Source organism: Ursus arctos, unplaced genomic scaffold (genome assembly GCF_023065955.2).
Source record: "Ursus arctos isolate Adak ecotype North America unplaced genomic scaffold, UrsArc2.0 scaffold_19, whole genome shotgun sequence".
Classification (NCBI taxonomy): Eukaryota; Metazoa; Chordata; class Mammalia; order Carnivora; family Ursidae; genus Ursus; species Ursus arctos.
The window spans coordinates 42,521,408-42,542,694 of record NW_026622863.1 but is presented as its reverse complement, the minus strand read 5'-3'; the positions used below and the strand labels follow the sequence as shown (position 1 = coordinate 42,542,694).

The window sequence follows — 21,287 nt, the reverse complement described above, 5'->3', positions numbered from 1 at the left end:
ATACTCCTGAAATATTTAAACTCACCAGCAACCACAGGTATGTAGTGTTTGTAAAAGTACAGAAAAAGAGTATACACTGATGGCATGCTCCTGATAAGAATTTTGTGACAACGATGATATTGTGACATGAGATGTCAATAACTCATCTCTTTATAGAACCTTAATTCACTGTCACTACAGCTTCCAATTTATTTCAAAGTAGACATAATCCTTTCTGTTTTTCAACTGGTCGGACTTGAAATCCCAGGTGTGAGACTGGGCATACGGTTTATTCAAGTCTTCTGTTTTCCTGTGCTTTTAATTTTAGCCATTCTGACTAGTGTGAGGTAATATCTCTTTGTAGTTTTGATTTCTAGTTCCCTGATGATGAGTGATGTTGAGCATCTTTTCATGTGTCTGTTAGCCATCTGTATGTCTTCTTTGGAAAAATGTCTATTCATGTCTTCTTGCCCATTTTTTAACTGGATTATTTGGTTTTTGGGTGTTGATTTTGGTAAATTCTTTATATATTTTGGATATTAACCCCTTAAAATCAGTTATGTCATATGCAAATATCTTCTCCCATTTGTAGGTTGACTTTTAGTTTTGTTGATTGTTTCCTTCACTGTGCAGAAGGTTTTTATTCTCATATAGTCCCAACAGCTTATTTTTGCTTTTATTTCCCTTGCCTCAGGAGACATATCTACTAAGAAGTTGCTACAGCTGATGTCAAAGAGGTTATTGCTTATGTTCTCCTCTAGGAGATGTTTCCTGTCTCACATTTAGGTCTTTAACTGATTTTGAATTTATTTTTGTGTATGGTGTAAGGAAGTGGTCAAGTTTCATTCTTTTGCATATTGCTGTCCAATTTTCCCAACAGCAGGTGTTGGCAAGGATGTGGAGAAAGGGGAACCCTTGTGAACTATTGGTGGGAATGCAAATGGGTGCAACCACTGTGGAAAACCTATGGAAGTGCCTCAAAAAGTTAAAAAGAGAACTACCCTACAATCCAGTAATTGCGCTACTGGGTATTTACCCCTAAGATACAAAAATATTGATCCAAAGGGATACATGCACCCGATATTTATAGCAGCTTATCAACAACAGCCAATTATGGAAACAGTCCAAATGTTCATCAACTGATGAATGGATAAAGAAGATGTGGTGTGTGTGTGTGTGTGTGTGTGTGTGTGTGTATGGAATATTACTTGGCCATCAAATAGAATGAAATCTTGCCATTTGAAATGATGTGGTTGGGACTAGATTATATTATGCTGAGCAAAATAAGTCAGGAAAAGAAAAATACCATATGATTTCACTCACATGTGGAATTTAAGAAACAAATGAACATAGTGGGGGAAAAAAGGAGAGGCAAACCAAGAAACAGACTCTAAACTGTGTAGAACAAGCTGATGGCTTCTGGAGAGGAGGTGGGCAGGGGGATGGGTTAAATACGTGATGCGTATTAAGGACGGCATTTGTTGTGATGAGCCCTGGGTGTTATATGGGGGTGATGAATCACTAAATTCTACACCTGAAACTAGTGTTGCACTGTATGTTAACTGAAATTTAAATAAAAACTTGGGAATAAAAAAGACTTCTGCAAAGCAGTATGCAAGCAAATACTTATGTGGATTGAATTAATACGTATAATTAATGAAAGTCAATTTTCATTAAATATGTATATTTTTCAAACATCACTGCAATTAATAAAAACTACAAAACTAACTGCATTTGCATTAAAAGAAATATAGGATATGTTATAAAAATTAAAGATAACCACCAAAAGCATATAAATAATATACATCTTCCAAATTAAGCAAGGGGGTAAATGGAATTAACAGACCAAAAATAAAAAGCTGTACCCATCCTGATTAAGGAAATAAATAAAAAAGGAGGCACAGAAGATTAAAAGAGTAAACAAAAAAAACAATAAAATAGGGGAGAAATAAATCCAGGCATACTGGCAAAAGCAATTAAATGGAGTGAACCTTCAAATTAAAAAAAATAATAAATTCTCAGATAATTTATTGTAGTGGTTACCAAACATGTCTGAACATTTGAACAACCGAAGAAGCTTCATAAAATAATATTTGTGTCTCATGCCCAGAGATTGTGATTTAATTGGTCTGGAGTATGGCCAGGGATCTGGAATTTTTAAAAGAATCCAGCTATGCATACAAATTTGGAAATCATTTCCACATTTTTTTTTCAAAGTGGTTATGTCAATTGATACTGCAATTGGTAAGGTATGGAGCACTTAAAAAAAAACAACAGAACTGTTCAAATATAATTCACATAACCTACAGTTCATTCATTTGAAGTATACGATTCAATGAGTTTTAGTATAATCACAGAATTCTGCAACAACACCACAATCTATTTTTATATTTTTATCCCCTCAAAAAAAAAAAAAAACCTGCACCTATTAGTAGTCGTTTCCAATTTCCCTACTCTCATTCTCCATTCACCTTCACCTCCCACTCCAAATGCACTTGGCAACCACTAATCTATTTTCTGTCTCTATAGATCGTCTATGGTAGACATTTCATGTAGATGGAATCATGTAATATGTAGTCTTTGTATCTGGCTTCTTTCACTTAACATGTTCTAAAGGTTCATCCATGTTGAAGCATGTATCAGTACTCCTTTTTATTGCTGAATAATATTCCATCTTTAAAAAAATAAAAATAACAAGAAAAAAATCTGGAATATGTGTAATGATGATGTTAGACTTATTGCTGTCATTTAGTAATATGTACAAATATTGACATTATGTTGTAAGCCTGAAACTGTTATCTGTCAATTATATGTGAATAAAAACAATTTAGCAAGATATTAAAAAAATATAAACCAAATTTTATTCATCCTTTCATCAGCTGATGGACATCTGTGTTGTTTCCACATTTTGGCTACTGCATTGCTGAATAATAATCCATTGTAAAATTACACCAAATTTTATTCATTCATTCATTCATTCATTCATTCATCAGTCAACAGACATTTGGGTCATTTTCACTCTCTGGCTATTGTGAAAATGAAGTATATAGCACTTCTGTCACCAAAAGCTGTGAACACTTGGTACTACCACTTAACTTTTGCCCCTCCAGGGTATGTGAAATAATTATCTCACTGTGGTTTAAATGTGCATCTCCTGATTGCTAATGAGGTTGAGCACTTTTTCATGTCTATTGGTTGTTTGTATTTCTTTTAAAACTTTTTTTTTTTAACTTCGTATCAGATACATCACTTGTAAATATCTTCTCCCATTCAGTAGGTTGTCTTTTCATGTTGTTCATGGGTTTCCTTTGGTGTACAAAAAAGCTTTTTATTTTCATGTAATCCCAATAGTTTATTTTTGCTTTTGTGTCTCTTGCCTGAGGAGACATATCCAGAAATATGTTGGTAAGGGTGACGTCCAAGAGATTATTGCCTATGCATTCTTTTAGTTTTATGATTTCAACTCTCACATTTAGGTCTTAATCCATTTTGAGTTTACTTTTGTGTATGGTGTAAGAAAGGGATGTAGTTTTCATTCTTTTGCATGTAGTTGTCCAGTTTTTCCAGAACCATTTATTCAAAAGACTCTCTTTTCCCCAACTGGATATTCTTGCCACCTTTGCTGTAGATTAATTAATGATATCTGTGTGGGCTTATTTCTGGGATCTCTGTTCCATTGATTTATTGTCTATTTTGTGCCAGTACATACTGGTTTGTTTACTACAGCTTTGTAGTATATCTTGAAATCTGAAACTGTTATACCTCCAGCTTTGTTCTTTCTCAAGATTATGTTGGCTATTCTGGGTCTTTCGTGGTTCCATACGAATTTTAGGATTATTTGTTTAGTTTTGTGAAAAATATTACTGGTATTTTATTAAGCATTGCATTGAATCTGTGGTTTGCTTTGTGTAGTATGGACATTTTAACAATTATTAATTCTTCCAATCCATGAGCAGGGAATATCCTTCCATTTGTGTTGTCTTAAATTTCTTTCATCAATGTTTTATAGTTTTCAGAGCATAAGTTATTCACCTCCTTGATTTATTTATTTCCTTTTCCTGAACTGCCTATGAATGTCTTTTACCCAGTTTTTCAAAAAAAATTATTTAACTTTTTCTTAATCTATAAAAGATTTTTAGATCCTAGGTATTAATTTTACTGTCATCAATATGAATTGCAACTATCTTCACCCAATGTCTTTTACTTCATGTCTTTTTATAAAGAGAACAATTTTCATGCAAATTTATCAATCTATTACTGATTGTTTTTTAAAAAGATATAACCAGAACCTTTAGAAATGTTCTATCTGGTTCTCTTTCAAATCAGATCCTTTATGAAAATCTCTTATTGCTTGTCATTTTTGTGATTTCACTTATTTCTTTAAACATTTCACCATTTTACATTTATATCTAATAATACCAATATCTGAAATCATTTGCCATATAATCTGTTGTTTCTTTAGATTATCTATCACTCACCTATGACCTGTCTCCTTGTGGGTTTGATGATCTTTGTGACCTCCTCTTTTGTTGAGAGAATTCTAATTTTTGAGAATTCTAAAGCCCTCTTACTTTTCTTCAGAGAGAATGTGCATTTTCTTTGACCAGAAGTCAGAGGGCAGCACCTCAAAAAATAAAATAAAATTCGGACTCCTTTTCTGGAGTTGCTTAACTATATTTATTTATTACTCTATCCATCATTCTTCTTTAATCATGCTTTTCTGTTCCTAAATTAACACCCACCCCAAGCCCTTTACACTCACTACTCCATCTGCCTGGAATACTGTTCCCTCATAGATTGGTCTGACTCATACCTTTACATCAGTCAAGTCTTTGCTCAAATATTACCTCCTTAGAGAGGTTTTTGAAAATCTTCCTATCTAGGGGCCCCTGGGAGGCTCAGATGGTTAAGCATCTGACTCTTGATTTCGGCTCAGGTCATGATCTCAGGGTTGTAAGACTGAGCCCTGCATTGGGCTCCACACTCAGTAGGTAGTCTGCTTGAGCTTCTCTCTTTCCCTCTTCCTCTGTCCCTCCCTACCCACCACTCGTGCTCTCTCTCAAAAAAATTTAAAAAAACCCAAAACCCTACCTATCTAAAATAGCCCACCCTTACTCCCCAGTTAACTCATTTGCCTACTATCCTTTATCTTTATTCATATTACTTATTACAACTTGCAATTGTTATATTTATTAAATAAATGCATATATGTACATATATATGCACACAAATACACATGTATTTTTATTTCCTTGTTTACTTTTTATTTCTCCCATGAGAATGTAGCAGAATACGAACCTTACCTAGATCATCATTTCTCCAATGCCTACTACAGTCCTTGGCAAAGAATAGGCTCTCAGTATATGTATTTTGAATGAATGAGTACATTTTAAAGAAGGGAGAAAATGATATAAGTCTAAATTTTCAAAAAATCTAGAAAGAAATGGACTCCCAAGTTTACATAAAAGGGTTGTTGTCACTGGAGAAAAGGAAGAGCCCCTCCTTTGGCAGTGGGAAGGACTATCATAAAAGACCAAAAGGGAAAAGTAGGGATTAGGCGGGATTCCTTACAGAGATTGTGCTGAAAAGCCCTCGCTTTTCTTTTTAAGTCAGAAGTTTTTTCTCCCACTTGACCTGGGCTCTGAAAGGCAGTGTACCAACTACTAACTTCATAAAGCCTTCAGAGGAAAGAGTGAATGGGCAAGAGACAGTTATATTCCAGGGACTTGGAGAGTCAAAAGAATAGTGATCATTTAGGTTGGAAAACCACTTTTTGAAGTTTTAGCTGATATAGGATGTCTCTTGTCTACAGGAAAAAAACCTATAAACTTTCTTAGACAATCGCATGTTTTTCCTGAGCTCTTTTCCAATAAAAGGTGGTTTTGGCACATTCATTTAATGTAAAGTACAAAGTTCTTAAAATGTAATATTAAATTACAAAACACAAATAAGAGAATGTATTTGTTGTAATGGATTATGTTGACCTGACTTGACCTACTGTATTAATATATAAATGATATGAGCTCTTCTATTGTCAGAAAAACCATACATTTCTGCATCTATCTTTAAAAAATATTTTGAGCTCCTTTAGCAGATCTAAATTGTAACAATGCATAGCCTGTTTTATCTGACAATATTCCAAGTGTCCCAGAATTCAAAACGAGCCCCTTGATTATCAAGGAAGACAGGAAGGAAGACAGACAGAAGATAGATAACTATGCTTGCAGAACGGAGAAGCCAAATGTACCCGCTGAAATACTATTTCCAGTAATTTAGAACCATTCCTTTGAGAATAATAAGAGGCAATTCAGTTAATTACTTAAAAACAATCAGAGAAAACAGGCATTCCCAAGGTAAATCCTGAAATTCTAGCAGTACATTTCCTTACCTACTAGTGACACCAAGTTACTATAGTTCTCCAACATCACATCTCTATACAAATCCCTTTGAGCAGAGTCCAGGTATTCCCACTCTTCCTGAGAGAAGTCAATGGCAACATCCCTGAACATCACTGATCTCTGAAACAACAAATATAATACTAGTTGTGGAAGTAAAGAAAATATTTTTTCAGTGGAAGGGAGATGATGGGGGAGCTCTCCACAAAGGAGGCAACAGAGCAAACAGCAAAAGGCCACTGACAGAAATGAGACACTAAAGAAATCAATGCTTCTGACGTGCCAACACATTCCTTGTTATTCCTGTATATAGAACATCTCATTATACAGTTAAGTCTGGAACTTAAAGAAGATGCAATGTCCCAATTAAAAGAAAAAGCAAACACAGGCAACCTGTACAATACTCTACCATTCACTCTTTAATTATGCTTGTATCTTGTATATCATACACTCTCAGTAAATGCAAGTTTCTCTTATTCTCTAAGAAATACGAAAAATAACTGGGGAAGTTTCTCTGCAAAATCTTATAAAATCTGTACCTTATAAGATTTGTATAAAATTAAAGAATTTATTGAAATCTCAATTCATCATCACATCAGAATATTACATCATAAGCATTTTCCTCCTTACCAATAATTTAGTATACATTTTTAATAGGCTGCAAAATAGCTGAATATAATGAATATGTTTGACTTTCTAAGTGTGCATATTTGAACATTTTAGGTTACATAAAAATCTCATAAGCATTTCTCACTTTTGTGAGTTTACAATTTTCAACAACTTTCGCATGTGAATGATCTTTCTTGTTACTATTTATCAATTATAAATGTAACTTTTCCTTGCTCTAAGCAACAAAAAAATGAAAAAGATATATCCAAACTTATGCATACAATATTAACTCATAATGTTGACTTTCAAAAGTATCTATATTATTGCTTTATGTCAATTATGGATTCCCAAGGAAGATCCCTGATCTCTCTCAATCTCTAATCATGTTCCTAATCAATCTTAAAAGCTCACAAAACATAAGCTCTTGCCAGGTATGGAGACTGAGTCCAGTCAAAACTAATCATATTGTCTGACCAGGAAACTGAGGTCCAAAGAAAAGTTCAAAGTTTTCTCATGTGTGGTGCGATTTAACAAACTTCTCTATCTTATAAAATCAGGGAATGTGCTTTTGTCCTATTGGTGCTCCTAGACAGAGATGCTCAAAGTATTTTTGAATAATTATGTAAATATAAAACAGTGGTCCAGTTTCATTCTTTTGTAGATAAGAAAGACAAACTTAGGGAAGACCCTTATCACTTATAAGAATGAAATGCTGGGGAGCACATTCTTGAGTGGGATCAGTTAGGAAGGAAATCTCAGAAATAAGGAATGCAAACGTACATACACTCTGTAAAAAGCGACTACTTAAAGAGAGCACAAAAACACCACTTTACCTGAGCCATGGTTTTTAGCACTGCAAGAAATTATCAATCCTCCTCTGGATTCCTAGCTTAGAGAAGCACAGAGTCTGAAAAGGGCAGAGCTGGAGAGAAGAAAACGGAACCGTGAGACCAGGCTTTTCACAAAGTTCCAAATAAGTAAGTTAGAATTATCTTTCTTGTTCTCCTCTTCCTGTCTCACTCCCGTCACCAAAAGATACTGTATGGGAGACATACAGGTGGTGATTATTACCCTGATCAAACTCAATGCTCTCTATATACAATAAGATAATATCTAAAACAACTTCTCTACCATTTCAGAAATAAAACATATAGATAATATGACACATTTATATACATTATGCCAAAAATAGAGATAATGACCGTTACACAAATTAAAACACACAACTAATTAAACACTTCTGCTTACAACTACTTGAACAAATTCTCACTTATAAGACGACAATATTCAAGTAAGCATTTTTTAAGTTCTATTTTAAAAATTTTAATTCTAGTATAGTTAACATACAGTGTTGTATTAGTTTCAGGTATACAATATACTGATTAAACAATTCTATATATTACTCAGTGCTCATCAAGGTAAATGTACTCTTAATTCCCTTCATCTATTTCACACATAATCCCACCCACCTCCCCTCTAGTAACCAACAGTTTGTTCTCTATAGTTAAGTGCCTGTTTCTTGGTTTGTCTCTTTTTTTTTCTTTGTTTCTTAAACTCCACAGGAGTGAAATCATATGGTATCTGTCTTTCTTTAACTAATTTCATTTAGCATTATACTCTCTAAAACCATCCATGTTGTTGTAAATGGCAATATTTCATTCTTTTTTTTAAAAGATTTTATTTATTTGACAGAGAGAGACACAGCAAGAGAGGGAACACAAGCCGAGCAGGTAGCCCAATGTGGGGCTCAATCCCAGGACCCTGGGACCAGGACCTGAGCCGAAGGCAGACACTTAACGACTGAGCCACCCCAGGCACCCCTATTTCATTCTTTCTTAATGACTGAGTAATATTCCATTTTGTGTATATATATATACATATATACCACCTCTTCTTTATCCATTCATCTATCAATGGACACTTGGGCTGTTTCCGTATTTTGGCTATTATTAATAATGCTGCAATAAACATAGGGGTGCATATATCTTGTCAAATTAGTGTTTTCATATTCTTTGGGTAAATACCAGTGGGGGAATTACTGGATAATATGGTAGTATCTTGGCCATTGTAAATAACACTGCTACAGAAGTACATGTATGCCTTTGAATTAGTGTTTTGGTATTCTTTGGGTAAATACCCAGTTGTGCAAATGCTGGATTTGTAGGGTAGTTCTTTTTTTTTTTTCTTTTAATTAACATATAATGTGTTATTTGTTTCAGGGGTACAGGTCTGTGATTCATCAGTCTTACACAACACCCAGTGCTCACCAAAACACATACCCCTCCCAATGTCCATCACTCAGCCACCCTATCCCCCCTACCCTCCTACCCTCCAGCAAACCCTCAGTTTGTTTCCTAAGATTAAGAGTCTGGATTGTTGGGTAGTTCTATTTGTAACTTTTTAAGGAACCTCCATACTGCTTTCCAGAGTGGCTGCACCAGTTTGCATTCCCACCAACAGTGCACAAGGATTCCTTTTTCTCCATATTCTCGCCAACACTTGTTATTTCTTCTGTTTTTTATTTTAGCCATTCTTACAGGTGTGAGGTAGTATCTCAGTGTGGTTTTGACTTGCATCTCCCTGATGATGAGGGATCTTGTATCTGTTGGCCATCTCTAAGTCTTCTTCAGAGAAATGTCTGTTCATGTCTTCTGACAATTTTTTAATCAGACTATTCAGTTTTTCTGTTGAATTGTGTAAGTTCTTAATACATTTTGGATACTAACAGTTTATCAGATATGTCATTTGCAAATATCTTCTCACATTCAGTAGACTTTTAGTTTTGGTGAGTATTTCCTTGGCTGTGCAGAAGCTTTTTATTTTGAAGTAATATCAATATTTTATTTTTGCTTTTGCTCCCCCTGTCTCCGGAGACATATTTAAGAACGTGTTGCCATGGCTGATGTCAGAGTAATTACTGACTGTGCTCTCTTCTATTACTTTTATGGTTTCAGGTCTCACATTTAGGTTCTTAACCGATTTTTAAATTTTTGTGTATGATGTAAGACAGTGGTCCAGTTTCATTCTTTTGTATGCACTGTCCAATTTTCCAAGCACCATTTGTTCAAGAGACTTTTTTCCATTGCATATTCTTGCCTTCTTTGTTAAAAACTAATTGACCATGTAATCGTGGGTTTATATCTGGGCCCTCTATTCGGTTCCACTGGTCTTTTTTTTTGCCAGTACCACACTATGTAGATTACTATAACTTTGTAGTATATATTGAAATCCAGAATTGTGATACCTCCAGCTTTGTTCTTTTTTCTCAATATTGCTTTGGCTAATGGAGGTCTTTTGTGGTTCCATATAAATCTGAGGATTATCTGCTCCAGTTCTGAGAAAAATGCTGTTGGTATTTTGATAGAGACTGCATTAAATCTGTAGATTGGGGATGCCTGGGTGGCTCAGTCAGTTGAGCATATGACTCTTGATGTCAGCTCAGGTCATGATCTCAGGATCCTGGGATGCAGCCCCACATCAGGCTCCATGCTCAGGGAGTCTGCTTGAGGATTCTCTCTCTCCCTCTGCCCCCCTCTGGTTTGTGTACTCTCTTAAATAAATAAATAAATAAATAAATAAATAAATAAATAAATAAATCTTTTTTTAAAGTCTGTAGATTGCTCTGGACAGTATGGGAATTTTAACAATATTTGTGTTTCCAATTCACAAGCATGGAATATCTTTCCATTTGTGTTGTCTTCAATTTCTTTCACCAATTTTAAGTTTTCGGAGTACAGATCTGTCACCTCCTTGTTGAAGTTTTTTCCTAGATGTTTTATTCTGTTTGGTGCATTGTAAATGGGACTGTTTTCTCCTCTTTCTGCTGTTTCACTATTAGTGTATAGAAATGCAACAGATTTCTGTACATTGATTTTGTATCCTGTGACTTTACTAAATTCATTCATCAGTTCTAGTAGTTTTTTGGTGGAGTCTTTCAAGTTTTCCATATATCATATCATGTCATCTATAAATAGTGAAAGTTTTACTTCTTCCTTGCCAATTTGGATGTCTTTTATTTCTTTTTGCTGTCTGGTTGCTGTGGCTAGGACTTCCAGTACTATGTTGAACAAAAGAGGTGAGCATGGACATCCTTGCCCTATTCTTGATCTTACAGGACAAGCTCCCAGTTTTTGCCATTGAGTGTGATGTTAGGTGTGGGTTTTTCACATTTGGCCTTTATTTGTTAAGGACTATTCCCTCTAAACCTACTTGGTTAAGGGTTTTTATCATGAATCAGTGTTGTACTTTGTCACATGCTTTTTCTGCATCTATAGAAATGATTATATGGTGTTTATCCTTGGTCTTATTAATGTGATGTATGACGTTAACTTGTGAATATTGAACAACCCTTGAATCCCGGGAATAAATCCCACTTGATCAACCATCCATATTGCTGGATCTGGTTTGCTAGTATTTTGTTGAAGAATTTTACATCTATGTTCAACAGAGATATGAGCCTGTAGTTCTCTTTTTTTAATGGTGTCTAGATGTGGTTTTGGTAGCAAGGTAATGCTGGACTCATAGAATGAATCTGGAAATTTTTCTTCCTCTTCTGTGTTTTGGGATAGTTTGAGAAGAACAGGTATTAATTCTTCTTTAAATGTTTGGTAGAATTTACCTGTGAAGTCATCTGGTCCTGGACTTTTGTTTGTTGGGAGTTTTTTGAATACTGATTCAATTTCATTGCTGGTAATCGGTCTATTCAAATTTTGTTTCTTCCTGATTCAGTGTTGGGAGGTTTTATGTTTCTAGGAATTCCTCAATTTCTTCTAGGTTGTCCAACTTGTTGACATACAATTTTTCATAATATTCTCTTACATTTCTTTGTATTTCTGTGGTGTCAGTTATTTCTCCTCCTTCATTTCTGATTTTGTTGAGTCTTCTCATTCTTTTCTTTTTGATGAGTCTAAATGTTGATTAAGTTTTGTTGATCTTTTCAAAGAACCAGCTTCCATTTCATTGATTTGTTCTATATATATATATATATATTTATATATATACATATACACATATATATATTTGTTGTTTCTATTACATTTATTTGTGCTCAACCTTTATTACTTCCTTCCTTCTACTGGCTTGGGGTTTTGTTTGTTCTTTTTCTAGCTGTGTTAAGTGTAACTTTGGGTTTTTTTTTTTTAAAAGATTTTATTTATTTATTCGACAGAGATAGAGACAGCCAGCGAGAGAGGGAACACAAGCGGGGTGGTGGGAGAGGAAGAAGCAGGCTCATAGCAGAGGAGCCTGATGTGGGGCTCGATCCCATAACACCGGGACCATGCCCTGAGCCGAAGGCAGACGCTTAACCGCTGTGCCACCCAGGCGCCCCTGGGTTTTTTATTTAAGATTTTTCTTGCTTCTTGAGTTAGGCCTGTATCACTATAAACTTCCTTCTTAGAACAGCTTTTGCTGCATCGCAAAGATTCTGGATCATTGTATTTTCATTTTCATTCATCCCCATATGGTTTTTCATTTCCTCTTTGATTTCTTGCTTGACCCATTCATTGTTTAGTAGCATGTTATCTAATCTCCACATATCTGTGGTCTTTCCAGATTTTTTTCCTATGGTTGATATTTAGTTTAATAGCATTGTGGTTAGAAAAATTGCATGGTATGACTTCAATCTTTTTAACTTGTTGAGACTTGTTTTGGGGCCTAGTATGTGATCTATTCTGGAGAATATTCCTTGTGCACTTGAAAAGAATGTGTATTCTGCTGTTTTAGAATGGAATGTTCTGAATATATCTGTAGATCCATCTGGTCCGATGTGCCTTTAAAAGCCACTGTTTCCTTGTTAATTTTCTTCTGGATCATCTATTGATTTAAGTGGGATGGTAAAGTCTCCTATTATTGTATTACTATCAATTATTTCCTTTTCCTTTATGTTGTTATTAGCTGCTTTATGCATTTGGGTGCCCCCAAGTTTGGTGCATAAGTACTGTTCTGGTAGATATTCTTGTTGGATTGTTCTTTTCATCTTTAGTGTCCTTTGTCTCTTGTTACAGTCTTTGTTGTTTTAATGTCTATTTTGTTCTACATAAGTATTCTATATAAGTATTCTATATAAGTATTACTACCCCAGTGTTCTTTTTACCTCTATTTGCATGATAACTGCTTTTCTATCCCTTCACTTAAAAAAACTTTTTTTAATATTTATTTTAGAGAGAGTACACAACCGCACAAGGCTGAGTAAAGGGAGGGGCAGATAGGGTGGGGGAATGGGGGCGGAGAGGGACCAGTAGATTCCACTCTGAGCATGGAGCCCGATGGGGGGCTCAATCCCACAACCCTGAGATCGTGACCTGAGCCAAAATCAAGAGTCAGGACGCTCAAGCAACTGAGCCACCCAGGCACCCCTCTAACCCTTCACTTTCAATCTGCATGTGCCTTTAGGTCTGAAATGAGTCTCCTGTGGGCAGCATATAGATAGATGAATCTTGCTTTTTTTTTAATCTATTCCATCACCCTATGCCTTTTGATTACAGCATTTAGTACATGTACATTCAAAGTGATTACTGATCAGTATGTTCTTCTGCCATTTCATTAGTTAATTGTTGTTTTTGTAGGTCTCTGTTCCTTTCTTCTCTTGCTGTCTTCTTTCGTTGCTGGCTTTCTTTAGTGATCTACTTGGATTCCATCCTCTTCATTTTTTTGCACATCTATTACTGGTTTTTTTTTATTTTGGTTACCATTAGCTTTGTGTATAACATCTCCTGAATTTGGTAGTCTACATTAAGTTGATGGTTGCTTAAGTTCGAACCCATTCTTTACTCCTTCCCTTCCCCCCACTTAAGGTATATGATGTCATACTTTACATCCTTTTCTTCTGTGAATCCCTTGACTGATTTTTATAGATATACTTATTTTTACTGTTCTTATTCTTCCTACTTTCTTATTCCTACTTATGGTCTTTCCTTTCCACTAGAGTCTCTTTTAACATTCCATATGGCTGGCTTAGTGGACATGAATTTCTTTAACTTTTGTCTGGTAAACTCTTTATCTCTTTTATTCTGAATGATAGCTCTGCCAGACAGAGTATTCTTAACTGCGGGGTTTTCATTTAGCACTCTGTATATATCATGGCACTCCATTTGGGTCTGCAAAGTTTCTGTTGAAAAATCAGCTAATAGGCTACATGAGCCTTTTCCTTCATATGTAACTGTTTTCTTTTTTCTTGATGCTTTTAAAATTCTCTCTTTCTCACTACTTTTTGCCATTTGGATTACTATGTATCTTGGTGTGGACCTCCAAGTATTGATTTTGTTGGAGGTTCTCTGTGCCTCCTAGATCTGGATTTCTGTTTCCTTTTCCAGATTTGGGAAGTTTCTGCTATTATTTCTTCAAATACATCTTCTGCCTCCTTTTCTCTCTCTTCTTCTGGGATCCCTGTAATGTGAATGTTATTACACTTGATGGTGTTGCTCAGCTCTCAAGTCTATTTTCATTTTTTATCATTTTTTCCTCTCTCTTATTCAGCTTGATTGCTTTCCATTATTCTATCCTCTGTTTTCCTGCTCCCTCTAGACTATTATTGATTCTATCTGGTGTATTTTTAATTTCAGTTATTGAGTTCTTTATCTCTGATTGGCTCTTTTTTATGTTTTCTATCTCTTTGTTAAGGGTCTCACTGATGTCCTCCACTCTTTTCTCAAGTCCAGTGAGTATCTTTATGACCATTACTTTAAATTCTCTATCAGATATATATTATTTATCTCCATTTCATTAAGGTCTCCTGCTGTGATTTTGTCCTGTTCTTTCATTTGGGACATATCCCTCTGTCTCTTCATTTTGTCTATCTCTCAATGTCTGTTTCTGTATGTTAGGAAAGTCAGCTACATCTCCTGCTCTTGAAAGTAGCGGTCTTATGAAGAAGAGGTCCTGTAGTACCCTGCAGCACAATATCCCCTGTTCGCCAGAACCTGGCACTTCAGGGGTGTCCTTTATGTGTGTTGCATGTTGCTCCCTGCTTTGTGGCTTCTTTTGCCTTTAGTCCAGGTGTCTGCAATGTCTTTCTGCCTGTTGTGGGTAAAGTCTGGTCCCTGTGTTGTTTGTGGGCCAGTCTGGGGCTGCACTGGGCTTAAGCTGAGTCCCATTGGGCATTTGCCAAAGTTGAAGTAGCACTGAACTACAGGGCACATTCTGTCTTGTCCCCTAAGAAGCTTTCATTGGTGGGCAGCACCTGTAGTCAGACCAGATGTCTGTCCCCAACCCCCAGCTCGGGCTGCAGTTGGACTGGTGTGTGTGGTTACCTTCCCCTCTCCTCCAGGCAGGAGTCACATTGGAGTGGTTGCTGGCCCATGTCGAGGATGTGTGCACACTGCCAAGCTTGTGGCACCACTTTGGATTAGCTCTAGCCTGGCATATTGGAGGAAGAGGTCTGCAGGAGTATGCAGGTGTGGGTTGCAGGGTGTTGGCAAATTTTGCACAGGTCTGCTGTGGGAAGAGTCCCAGGGCAGAGGCCTGGCTGTAAGGGGCAGATCCACAGAAGGATGCAGGGGCGGGGCCACCATTAGCAAGTTATGTAGTAAATGCCAGTGCTGCACTGGTTCCCATAAGTGTCTGTGTGTCTACACTGGGGGGTGGGGAAGGAAAATGGTGCCTGCCAGCTCTTTTGCACTTGGAGATGACTCCCAGTGATCCCTGCCCCTCCAGCACAAATTCTGAGATAAGTAAACAAATCTCTCTCTGACATACCCCAGGCATTTTTCAAACTGCTACTTCTATGCTGTATCTCTGTGGGGCTGTTTTTTGTGCTATCTCTTTAAGGGCAGGGACTCAGTTTTTCTCTCACCCTCCCACCTCTTCCAGAGCGAAGCCTAGTGATTTTTAAAGTTCCATGTGTTAAGCCCCCTGTTTGCAAGGACTCCAGAAATCCAGCCCCTCTGATTTCCAAAGCCAAATACTAAGGGGATTCATCTCCCCATGTGGGCTCCCATTCCTGGGGTTCTGGTGTGAGGATCTGTTTGTTTTCCCCTCTGCATGCCTGCAGTGTCCCTCCTTTTTGCAGACAGTCCTGTGGGTCCATTTAGCTCCCAACTGCATCCCTACCCTCCTACCCTCTTCAATGTGGCCTATTCCTTACATTTAGCTCTGGAGAGTCTGTTCTGCCAGTCTTCAGGTCATTTTCTGGGTTATTTACACTGATGTGGGTGTTATCTAGTTTGTATCCATGAGACGAGGTGAGCTTAGGGTCCTCCTACTCTGGCATCTTCCCCAGAAATCTTCAACTAAGTATAGCTGAAAACTTTTATTTATATTTGACACTTTAAAATAAAGTCTATATATGTGTATATGTATGTATGCATATGTATGTATGTGTGTGATGTGTTTGGATATGTATAGACTCAAAGAAATTCATTATCTACAAATGTAGGCTTCTACAAGTATGTGATACTGGTAAGGAAAATATTGCAAGTAGTGTTGCCATCAGTGCTGTGACTTTAAAACTCACAGTAAACTTCTGAATAAAACAAAGTACAGTCTTTTCTCAATCATTCTCAAGCATTCCTGGAAGATTAAGAGTAAAACCATGCAATAATAGTAACAGATAAATTGAGCAGTTTGTAAAACTCATGCAAAAATAATGCTTTACGTGAGAAGTTCTAGACCCAGATTATTATAAACACATTTCTTCCCCAGCCAAGATCTTCATTTTGCAGGTCACAGAACAATTATTTGCTGTGTACTGCAGAGCATCTAGATTAGAAGTTAGCAAACTACTGCCCACCAACTATTTTTGTAAATAAAGCTTTACTGGAACGCATCTACACTCAATTGTTTATAAATTATCTTTGCCTACTTTCACACAACAGTGGCAGAGTCAAATAACTGCAACAGAAACCATCTGGCCCAGAAAGCTTAATATTTACTGTCTATCCCTTTATAGAAAAATCATCTACCCTATAATCGAGATCCATCACTTCAGTCCTTCAATAGCCAGAAGACTTCACTTTCAACTCAGTTATTTTAACATTCAAAAGCACACAGATGTATTTCTAAAACATCCTCTAGGGAGAACCACTGCCCCTACGAAGAATCAATGATATATTCAATAAACATTTAATTAAAAATTCTACTTCCTCCAGACGTGGAAAGTTAAATAGATAATTGTGCCCATCTTAACAACCAAAAATACTTCAGGTAAGATAAAATATCATAGTTTCCTTTAAATTCATTACAGAGCTAAGACACAAGGAAATTTAAATGAACTAACTGTAAAATGTGCCAAGCACTTCTTAAGAGGTATTTGGGGAGCTCCTGTCCACGGCAGGGATTAAACTAAATGGTAAATAATCCAACCACTCCAATTAAAAGACAATGTCAAGACAAGAAAAAAAAGCAAGCTTCAACTATACGTTCTTTATAAGAAATGTACTTTAAATATAAAGACACAGATGGATTGAAAGTAAAGTTGTGGAGGAAGATATACCATACAAATACTAAGCATAAGAAAGCCTGTGTATCTGTATTAATGTGAGACAACAGACAGATGAAAAGATGCTCAATATCACTGATCATCAGGGAAAGACAAATCAAAACTACAATGACATATCACCTCATACCTGTCAGAATGGCCAACATCAACAATAATAGAAACAACAGGTGTTGGCTAGGATGTGGTTAAAGGAGAACACTTGTGCACTGTTGGTGGGAATGCAAACTGGTGTAGCCACTCTGGAAAACAGTATGGTGGTTCCTCAGAAAGTTAAAAATAGAATTACCCCATGACCCCGCAATTGCACTACTAGGTATTCACCCAAAGAATACAAAAATACTAATTCAAAGGGATACATGCACCCTGATGTTTTATAACAGCATTAACAATAGCCAAATTATGGAAATAGCCCAAGTATCCATCGACTGATGAATGGATAAAGAAAATGTGGTATATATACACAATGGAATATTACTCAGCCATAAAAAGAATGAAATCTTGCCTTCTGCAATGACATGGATGGAGCTAGAGAGTATTATCCTATGCAAAATAACTCAGTCAAAGAAAGACAAATATCATATGATTTCATGCATATGTGGAATTTAAAACACAAAACAAACAAAGGGGAACACAAAGAGGGAAGCAAACCAAGAAAGAGACTCTTAACTATAAAGAACAAACTGATGGTTACGAGAAGTGAGGTGGACAGGGAGACTGATAAAATAGGTGATGGGGATTAAGGAGGGCACTTGCTGAAATGAACATCAGCTGCTGTATGGAAATGTTGAATCACTATATTGTACACCTGATACTAATATTACACTGTATGTTAACTGGAATTTAAATAAAAACTTAAAAAACAAAGAAGAATGTAAAATGGTTAAGGAAGGTATACCATACTAAGCAAAAATACTAAGCAAAAGAAAGCCTATGTACTCGTATTAATATAAGACAAAACAGAGATCAAGACAAAGACTATTACAAGAGACAAAGAGGATAAATTCATCAAGAAGACATAGAAATCCTAAATGTGTGCAGATTTAACAACAAAGTACCAAAATATATGAAGCAAAAACTAACAACTAAAGAAAGAAATGGACAAATCCACAATCAGATTTGGAAATTTTAACATCTTACTCTCGGCAACTAACAAAACGAGTAGATAAAAATGGCAGTGATGATATAGAGGATTTATATACAACACTATCAAGTACCTTGACAAAACTGCTACCACACCCAACTGTCAAGAATACCACACCAAAATGTCAAAAGATGAGCTGAAAAGAGCTGAGCTGCCAGTTGTCAGAAAAACTAAGACAACAAGCCAGAATGAAAAACAAGCCAGAATGAAAGTAACAGTCAAGCTTTTAATCACTTACCAATCACTTTGTACAAAAAGAGGCTAACCCAAAGAAAGCACTGGCTCCCCCATGGTCTATGTTCCCCCATGGAACAGTACCTAGAGAGGGTCAGATGGAACAGCACAGATGAAGGGAATCATTTCACTGCCAACAGAGTACCAAATAAAAGGCTTCACCCACTTCAAAAACCAGGGCCACAGAATCCAAAAGGAGCCCAATCAGAGGGGGTAAAGAGGATCCCATAGATCAAAGATGAACAATCTGAGTATTAATAAGAATAATAACTGCTATGGATTGAAACATATCAAATATATTTAAATCTTCAAGTTCATGATAATAATTTAAAAGGAAAACATAGGATAAACTTTGGAAGATGCTGAAAAATAATGAGTAAAAGCAAGCTTTTATCCTAATTTTTTAAAATGAGCTATACTTCAAAGTAACCAAGACACTGATGAGAGGATGGTTCCCTTTACAGAAGTATTCCAACTAATAATTGCAGACAAAATAAGAGAATTAGAATATAATTTTGTAACTCTAATAATAAATTCCAAGTAAAGATAACCAATGGCTGCTAATATCACGTAAAGGAAAACAACCAAATGTTATGCAGCACACACCATTATGTATGAAATATTAGTGCAAAGCAAACAAGCAAAACCACAAAAAAACCTGAACCTGATCAAGCCTCTAGAATTAAATACCAGTTTAGAAGAAATACAGGAACATGTAAAATGATACAACACATATACAACCAACAAAATCCAGAATACAGTAACTCTGTAAGAAAACTGTTTCTGGAACAAATAAACTGCAAAAAAAGAGAAAGAAAGATTAAGAAACATCACACACTATTACACTAAATAGACATTGTTTGGATCTTTTTTTTTTTTTTAAGATTTTATTTATTTATTTGACAGAGATAGAGACAGCCAGCGAGAGAGGGAACACAAGCAGGGGGAGTGGGAGAGGAAGAAGCAGGCTCACAGTGGAGGAGCCCGATGTGGGGCTCGATCCCGGAACGCCGGGATCACACCCTGAGCAGAAGGCAGGTGCTTAACTGCTGTGCCACCCAGGCGCCCCTTTTTGGATCTTAATTCTAACAAATATTTACGGACAATGGGAGAAATGTGAATACTGACTTCCTATTTCATAACATTAAGAAAGTATTAAAGGTGGGGTTTATTTTATAGTGATGATATTGTGGTCTTTTTTTTTTTTAAGATTTTATTTATCTATTTGAGAGAAAGAGAGTGAGTGAGAGACCGTGAGCACAGGGGAGAGGGAGAGAGAATCTGAAGCAGACTCCACTCTGAGCTCAGAGGTGGACTTGGGGCTCAATTCCAAGACTGCAAGATATGACCTGGGCCAAAACCAAGAGTCAGATGCTTAACTGCCTGAACCACCCAGGGGCCCATGGTTATGTTTTCTAAGTAAAAAGTTCTTATCTTTTAGACACACATATTAAAATATTTGTGGATGAAATACATATCTGGAATTTACTTCAAAATAATCCTTTTTTTGGTGGGGAGAGGGAGTAGTGGATCTATAGATGAAAAACATGTTTAGTTATAAATTGATATTTGTTGAAGCTTAGGGATGGGTTGGGTACATGGGGAAGTATTATACTTTTTAGTTTCATGCTTGAATTTTTCTATAAGAAGAAATTGAAAAAAAAAAAGACTTCAAGGATAGATTCCAAATATGAACCATGATTCAGTCTAAAGGAGGTTTTTTGAGTAATTGTTATTTTCTTCACTGTTTTTTGTATTTCCTTCCATTGCTTTTGTATTACCTTGATCTCAGAAAACAAGGAAATAATAGCTTTGTGAAATTTTTAAAAAAGGACATGCAGTGGTTAAAAAAGTCTCAGTAAATTCTGAGACAAAAGAATTTTGTCTTTTGACAAAAGATAAACTCTAACACCTTTTTTTTTTCCTTTAACTTGGGTAAGGGAAAAAAGATGGAGAAGGGGAAAAATAAGGAAATGCACCCATTTTATTATTACTCAAGAGTTGTGATTCAGGTGGAATTTATATCAAAAACATTAAAATAAACTAAAAGTAGGCTAGTTCTAGAAATTTGCCCCAAAGATAAACATCTACAAATAGAAACCATATACACTGTTATTGGTTGCTATATTATATAATGGCAAAATATTGGGGAAAAAACCCAAATGCCCACTCATAGAAGACTAGATGAATAAACTATTACACCCACACAACAGAATAATTATAAAAGAGAATAAGAACAATCTCTGTAGGCTGCTAAGAATGATCTCCAGGATACATTAAACATGTGGGAAAAAAAGGTGTAGTGTACTGTACATAGAATTTCACTTCCTTTAAGTTAGGAATGGAGATATAAAAAATAAATGTATACATGTATGTGTATACACGTATACATACAAATGCATATGCATAAATACATCATTTAAAAGAAAAATGGAAGAACACACCAAAGAAAAGTACAGGTAGTTATCTATACAGAGAAAAAGGAAACAGGCTG

The 21,287-nt window shown here is 35.9% G+C and overlaps 1 protein-coding gene across 5 annotated transcripts in view; it reads right to left on the bottom strand.

Moving 5' to 3' along the window:
* The window catches only part of LOC113244778 (zinc finger protein 420), a 56,926-nt gene that overhangs the window by 32,079 nt on the left and 3,560 nt on the right, over positions 1–21,287 (bottom strand). For 2 of the 5 annotated variants that reach the window (XM_044378845.3, XM_044378848.3), the window contains exons 3-4: positions 7,817–7,905; positions 6,368–6,497 (exon numbers count right to left, since the gene is read on the bottom strand). The exons of 1 other annotated variant lie outside the window; for it this stretch is intronic. In XM_044378845.3, the coding sequence (XP_044234780.1) occupies positions 6,368–6,497; positions 7,817–7,825 (139 nt within the window). In that variant the 5' untranslated portion in view covers positions 7,826–7,905. Of the gene's footprint in view, positions 1–6,367; positions 6,498–7,816; positions 8,022–21,287 lie in introns of all 5 variants that reach the window. 2 more of the 5 variants (XM_048223894.2, XM_026484377.4) reach the window with 2 other exon arrangements.